This window comes from Mesitornis unicolor, unplaced genomic scaffold, assembly GCF_000695765.1.
Source record: "Mesitornis unicolor isolate BGI_N332 unplaced genomic scaffold, ASM69576v1 scaffold40146, whole genome shotgun sequence".
NCBI classification, from domain to species: domain Eukaryota; kingdom Metazoa; phylum Chordata; class Aves; order Mesitornithiformes; family Mesitornithidae; genus Mesitornis; species Mesitornis unicolor.
Window position 1 is genome coordinate 26,475 of NW_010193751.1, and position 7,482 is coordinate 33,956.

The 7,482-nt window shown below is 37.4% G+C and overlaps 1 protein-coding gene across 1 annotated transcript in view; it reads right to left on the bottom strand.

Annotated features, from left to right (window-relative positions):
• The window catches only part of LOC104543064 (E3 ubiquitin-protein ligase RNF180-like), a gene marked incomplete at its 5' end in the record, with an annotated part of 19,631 nt that extends 14,239 nt beyond the window's left edge, over positions 1-5,392 (bottom strand). Inside the window, 2 exons of the mRNA XM_010187568.1 lie at positions 6-131; positions 5,167-5,392. Coding sequence (XP_010185870.1) covers positions 6-131; positions 5,167-5,392 — 352 coding nt within the window. The remainder of the gene's footprint in view (positions 1-5; positions 132-5,166) is intronic.
• Positions 5,393-7,482: the final 2,090 nt, after the last annotated feature.

The following is a 7,482-nucleotide window of genomic DNA, read 5'->3' on the forward strand; positions in this document are numbered from 1 at the left end:
CTTACCGTCAAAAACTCTGAAGGCTTTCTTGCAGCCTGGTAGAGGCCATTTTGCAGCATTTGATTTTTGAAAATTTTCTTTTAACTTCACATATTCCATGGGGAAAAAAGATTTGGTAGAGTTGTTCAGTTCTACAATAATTAATAGGAAAGAATGTATACATAAATGCTGTAAATATATCATACACTTATACCACAATATCAAAATGCCTTATCTACTGTGTAATTCTTTTTCTCTGGTAGAGGCCATTTTGCAGCATTTGATTTTTGAAAATTTTCTTTTAACTTCACATATTCCATGGGGAAAAAAGATTTGGTAGAGTTGTTCAGTTCTACAATAATTAATAGGAAAGAATGTATACATAAATGCTGTAAATATATCATACACTTATACCACAATATCAAAATGCCTTATCTACTGTGTAATTCTTTTTCTGATTATGAAATCTCTTAAATTGCTTTATAATCACATAACCCAAAGCAATTTCAGATACAGGAAGAAAAAGTCTTAAACATGGTGTTTTGATTCTATTTCTCTGAAAAAAAAGCATTTCAGAAAGATGATGTGAAATTCTAGCAAAATTAAGTACATAATAAATCAGGCTGTTTAGCTTTCAGAACTATGATGACCTCTATGACAGAAAATGACATCTATCAAACTGACTGTGGTATTAATTCTCAGTTCATAGTGTTTTTCGTTTAACATCATCACTCAGTAACAGTCAGAAATGCAAGGAGAGGGGAAAAGTCTGAAAATACTTTTGAGATTTATTAAAAGTTATGGGTTACAAGGAATTAAGAATGCATTTGTTGAATGATTAATGATACATTAGAAAAGAAATCATCAGCTTCTCGGGATATAATTTGAGGAAATGTCTACATGGGCTACAACTCAAAACTGTCAAAATAAACATATCCATAGCAATCCAACAATGGAAAACAATTTAAAAATAGCTCTATTTTTCTGCCACAGAAAATAAGTGATCTGCTGATAACAGACAGAGTTGTCACGCCAGTAGTTAACAGGGGAAACTTCAAAACCCCTCATTTTGGCCCCTCAAACTATCATGGCTCCAGATAAATATTACCAGCTGCTAGCACAGTACCTTCTCTACCTTAAAGAAAGAAAAGGCCCTTCATAGATCTTTGAAAAGGCTTATGTATTATTACTTTACCTGGTTAATTGCAATTGTACATACTTTTTCAGTAATCAATATTTTACGAAAGGATCAAATCTATTTTCTCTGGCAGATTTGAGAAAGCTAAGCTTTTTGTGAGCAGGCTTCAGAAAGAAGAAAAAGTCCAAATGCCTTTTGGTTGCAGTAGTTTTTCTAGGTAAGAGGAAGGCATTAACAGATTTGAAGAAAAAAAGTATGCTGGTCTTATTCTAAAAATTATCCTGTATTTCACTGTGTCAGAACGCAGGTCGAATGAGGCTACACAACACAGAGTACAGAAATCTCCAAATCCTTCTATGTCATTATGTAAGAACAGCGCCACCGTAGCCATAAATCTCTCTCAGTGAAAGGAAAGAGGCCATTTTCTCTCCCAAATGTAAAAGGAACAAGCTGTGTATTTTTCACTAGCGGTTTTTAATTTTTATATAAGAGCTTTATATGCTACTGAACACATTTGGATTAAGTATTATTCAGATTCAGAGAGATAGCCTCCGATAAGATTCTGCCTTTTGCAGCATCATCAAAAAATATTTTAGTTTCCTTCTACAGGCGACAAAAATTGACTCAGTTCTTTCAACTTTATTGTTCAAATTTAAGCCCTGAAATCTCTGGTGAGACATCTGTTTTTCCCATAAGGCAGTGGTGACAACTCTCTCTGGCCTTTAGAAGGTTGCTTTGTTAGGCTTTCAATGAAAGATCCTCTCAGGCTGGCCAGGCCACCTGTCTTCCCGTGTGTATGCAACCTTTTCCCTGCCACATGTCTGGACATCTTGTGCACAACCAGTACACGGTGTCTGCATTTCTCCAAAGTGGTGGATTTTTTGTACTTAAGTGTCAGATCTGGCCCTTCTTGGAAATGCTTAAAATAAATGAAACTATATCAATAGAAGTGTAGAAGCCAACCCCTGGCTCACTCCTTCGACTGATAGGAGAGGCATTTAAAAGACAGAATTACTTGAAGTGGGTTGCTGCAATCTGATCAAAAGCTGTGTCTTAGGTGAATTCTGGGCACCCTATCATGTGTGGAGAAAGGGCTTTTAAGTGGGAGAAGGGCTTTTAAGAAAAGCCTTTAGGAATGACAGGAATGCATCGTGGACACCATCAGAGCAACCTATCTGGACTGGAACTCAGTCTCAAGGGAAGAGGTGGAAAAGGCTCACCTGACCAGGGCAACAAGCCAGAGGAAGTATCCTCATGGGTCACTTTGTACCTCTGGGTTAAGCACTCTTTTACTTCATAACTGATAGATAATTGACCTGTTAGTCTTCATGTATTTTTGTCATTTTACATGCAACCTTCTGTTGCAGTTAAGTTTCCAAATGCATAGAAGCTAAAAAGTAAACCTATATTTATATATCTTACATGTTTTCTATTTGCTATACCCTTGTATATTAAAATGCAGTTATACAAAAGCAAAGCTGCAGAAAGTATTCAGAATAAATTAGTGAGGGAAATAAGACATCCCAGTTGTAGCATTAGAGAAATATCTAAAGAATGCTAACAACTTTGCTTTTCTGGCTGCACAAACCTATAGCAGCAGTGACTTCAGCATAACTTTTAATAGGCTTGTATATTTTCCTGATTAAAAAAAAATTTACTACCCTTTATATTAGTCTGGCACTATCCATCTTCCCTAATGTGCTGATTTTACTAATTTCTCTACGAATATGACATCATCATCAATATTTCTTGCTTGATTTAAAAGCTGCTTAACATATTATGCACCGGAAAATTACAAGACATTTTTCTTAAAATATATATAATAAAAAAGCAAATTTAGCACATCTATTTTCAAATATATTGGTAAGTCAAGCATACATTGCTATATATTGAATAGCAATATACAAAAGTTGCTCTAAGACCATATGGATTTCTCCCGTCTGATGTTTTCAATGCTGAACACAACTCCTTTACGGTTATGGCTCACTATTTACAGTAGACTATTTACATATTTATGACACTGTATTTACACTTTAGTCACACAAATATTTTTCATAAAAAAGCCTACATACCTTTTTAACATTTTCATGGAATGGATTAAGTTGGAAGGGATGTCTTGAGATCAACTAGTCCAACCCACTCTGCTCAAGCAGAGTTAGCCACAGCAGGTTGCCCAAAAGCGTGTTTGATTGGGTTTTGAGTGTCTCCATGGATGGAGACTCCACAGCCTCTCTGGGTAACCTGTTTGACCACTCTCACAGGAAAAAAAGTGTCCTCTTGTGTTCAGATGGAGTTTCGTGTGTTTCAATTTGTGCCCGCTGCCTCTTGTCCCATCAGTGGGCAACACGAAGATGAGTCCAGCTCCCTCTTATTCATTACGTCCCATCAAGTATTTTTACACATTGTATATTAAGTACTCAATGGCTACAAATAGTCATGGTAATATTTCCCTTAAATGTCAGTCCTTTAAATGTGTTGAAAAGTTCTGCAAATACATTTTAGCAAGCATCTATATACTCTCTTTGTACTCCCCCAGCAGTATTTTACTGCAGCAAATCTGTTAAATAGCTCTTTTTAAACTTAAATAGCCCCAAAACAACTAAAAGCTATTCTCTGTTGGTGAAACACACTTCATTTGTACATCACACACAAAGGAGCATTGAACATTTAGCAAATGAAATGAGAACATCTTGAAGCCTCCATATACCAGCCATGCAGGGTGCTGAGATTGCTCAGGCTGCAGCTTTCCAACCATTTTCTCTGCTCCAGTGCTGGCCACCAGCAGCTCCCCAGTGAACCATCCTGGGGCAGTTAGTTGTCTGAAAAATGCCTCCTTCCCATACAAATGAGTACTTATTTAGCCCAGTCAGTTCCTCAGACTGGTCTGTCATCAAATTCTATAAAGTTGTGCCTGTGCAGAGGAAGAGTCTGTGCACAACCAGAAATAGAAGTTGGGCAGCTTTGCTAAACAATGTGAAATCATTCTTTAATCTGCACCCCCAACCTGTCATCATCACTGCACCCTCCCAGTTTAAAGAGGATTGCTGCAAGATCTCTGCAACATGCAAAAATAAACAAACACTCTCGCATGGCTGAGTCATTTCCATTGCTCTGTGACCTGTCTATGCACAGTTTTAAGTGCATCAAAGGGCCTACCTTCAGGTATCATAGTGCAACTTTATCCATGGTGCTTGAATTTACCTTTTAAAGTTCCAGGCATAAGAGACGGGCTCATGCTGTTCCAGGTATTCCATCTCTAGCACTAACAACCCTCTTCTATCCCTGTATCCAGTCTAACATCAAATATGACTTACCTACCATATTTTCCTACTGCTAGAAGTCAAGAACACTAGAGATGCAAGGGTGCAAGAGACCAGGAAGGGAGAATACAAAAATAAGATTAGTTAGATGGAATTCTATAGTTCTGCCAGCCTTCATTTTCACTTGTAGCTAAATTAAAGCCATAAAACCAAGAGATGAGCTTTTTCTTTGGTGTCATTAAGTTAGTAATTTTAAGAATGCTTTTCTGGTAGAGTATTTTGAGAAAAATATTTATTGCTTGGAGTCTGTGATTATTTAGCAACGGGAAATGAAAGAAATGCAAAATATCAGATACTAACTTCAAAAATCAGTTAATTTTAAAATATGCATCCAGAACAGTCTCTTCCCACTAAAGAAAGCCTGAGTGGAATAGTCCTAGGGAGAGTTAAATGCAAAGAAAACCTCATAGTGGATTAACCACCAAATTTTGCTCTGCATGCATTTTGGATGTGGCCCATTGCATTCTTCTTTCTTTCTTTTTTATTTTCGTACTTTTTCTCTTTTCTTTCTCTTTTCTCTCTTTCTCTCTCTCTTTTCTTTCTCTCTCTCTTTTCTTTCTTCTTTTCTTTTCTTTTCTTTTCTTTTCTTTTCTTTTCTTTTCTTTTCTTTTCTTTTCTTTAGTTTGCAGATTTTTAATATACTTTTAACTGCATATTTAATCAGGCCAGAAATACAAGAAGGAAAGCTACAAATATTTTTCTGTATTATAAAAATTTTCATTTTTATACCTGTTTGGAAAAAGACTCTGGCAATTGTAGTGCGACACAGTGGACATGGAGTGCTGGCTGGATTGTCTTTGGCAAGCATCCTTAAGCAAGGTTCACAAAAGATGTGGTGGCACGGATAGCACATGTAAGGATTGAAATAAACATCCAGGCACACTGCACAGAGATAGCTTGCTTTATCTCCTCTGAGTTCATGCTTATCGTCTGTATGCAAGTTATCATTTGCAGTCTGCAAAAAGAAAAAGAATACACCTCTTCACAGATCAGCTCATAACTATTTTGGATAAACCAATCAACAGGAAGGTGACTTTAAATAACGCTTAAGAAGTTGGTACAGACTGGTGATATTCTTAATTTTTAATATAGGTTACTTTTAACAAGATGATGAAACATACTGATAAGACAGGAATGTCACAACAAGCATCCTGTGGAAAAGGAGAACAAAAATAGTATGAGACAGTAGAAGAAGGAAATAACAAAACCAAAAAGGCTGAGTAAAACTATACTATGATCAGATTTCTTTTAAAATGAATTTTAACAATTTATTTGTGACTTTATTACCAAAATACATTGCTACTTTGCAAAGAAAGGAAAAATAACCCAAAATATCTAAAAATAAGCTGTGGATTGTTCTGTCGTTGAAAGGTAACTTGTGAAGGGCATGTTTCAGCAAGAATAATGACTCACAGTTTGAAGCAAGCCACAGCTTTATTACTACAATGCAGAATCTAAACCTTAGAATAGAAAGTCTAGGAACCCCTAAGATATTTGATAACTGCTGGTTTTTGTCAGTACCTATGCTCTGAATTTCCTTGCAATAATATATTTGTAGAAGGACAGAGCTGGACTTCCCAAATGGTGTACATGCTGTATGAGTGTAACAACTTCTGTATAATGCCAGGTTCCTGCTTTGCTCTTGTAAGATGACTAAACCTGTTAATGTAATCTGAACATCTTACACCAATTGCATCCAGGGTTATGGGCTTAAAGAAAAAAATCTTTTTGTTTTCCTCTCTACGACAGCTACACAAAAGACATTGGCTTTGCTCTAGCTCTTTTATCCATCCCCTCTGTTTCACTGCTAATAGAACCGAACATAGCCCAATATCCAAGAGACACACCAGGAAAGAACCAAGACAGGGGAGGGTGTCAGACACTGCTGAGTGTCAAAACTCTTCTCTCATGCCTTTTGTTCTAAACTTCCAGTCCTTACCTAGTAATCTCAGTTCACGTATCTTAATTCTAAGCTGCCTTGTTGTATCAGTGACTTCTTGTAAGCTCCAGTATCCATAATTAATACCCTAATGCCTCTTGCTCAACTACTGCTTTGTACCTATCTCTTTGCTATTTCTGCAACACTAGTCCTGCAAGTCCTTCCAGAAACCTATTACTGACATTACACACAAATGTTGATGATTCTACCCAATAAATACTGCTCTGTGCTAGAGTAGCTGTTTTGTTTGCATCTAATTTGCATACCAACTATCTGTATATTACACAGGCCACTTCTGACACTCATAGGCCATGGCAGACAGCTACTGCCTGATACTGGTATACCAAATATTAATGACAATTGATATTTTGTGCCTCCTGTACAGATGGGAGTCCCTAGATCTGTTAAAGAGATGATTATATGTATGGCTTACTGGTTTGGATTTGTGTTGTCTCTCATTATAGTCAGTCCTCTTCTACCTGGGATACTGAATACTGCAAATAATGAATAAGCCCTAACAGTATGAGTACCGCAGAATGCATTTAAAAATACAGAGCAGAAATATTTACACAGAATTTATCAGTTCTGGATAAGTGTCTCCGTTTAAGACTCAGGGCAAGCCCAGGGAGCAGGATTTTCTCTCTATTGTCCCCTACCCTCCCAGAGAAGGATTCTAAAAAAGGAAATAGAGAAAAAAAAAGATGCTTCACACAAGGTTGGAAGTTAAGACTGTAACAAGTTTAATGAAAAACAACAGGGGAAAGGAAAAAGGAATTAATAAGGGATAAAGGATATTTAACAATATACAAAACCCAATCCCAGTAGCCCTGAGTGGAAGTATCTGAGCAGTGGCTCGTGGCCGCTGTGACCACTGTGACTCATCACCAGGGACCGCAGTGGTGCTGGGAAGCGGATGGTGGTGGATGCTGCAGGAAGCAGATGGTGGTGGATGCCGCCGAGCATGTGGAGGTAGCCCCAGCTGTCCAAAGATGCGTCAGGAAGTAGCCCAGGAAACCAGGACTCCAAAATCCTAAGGGGCAGCCTCGAGTTTCTCCTGGTGCTTTTTGCCAGAAGTTCCAAGTAGGACCACAATCCCCCGCTGCAGT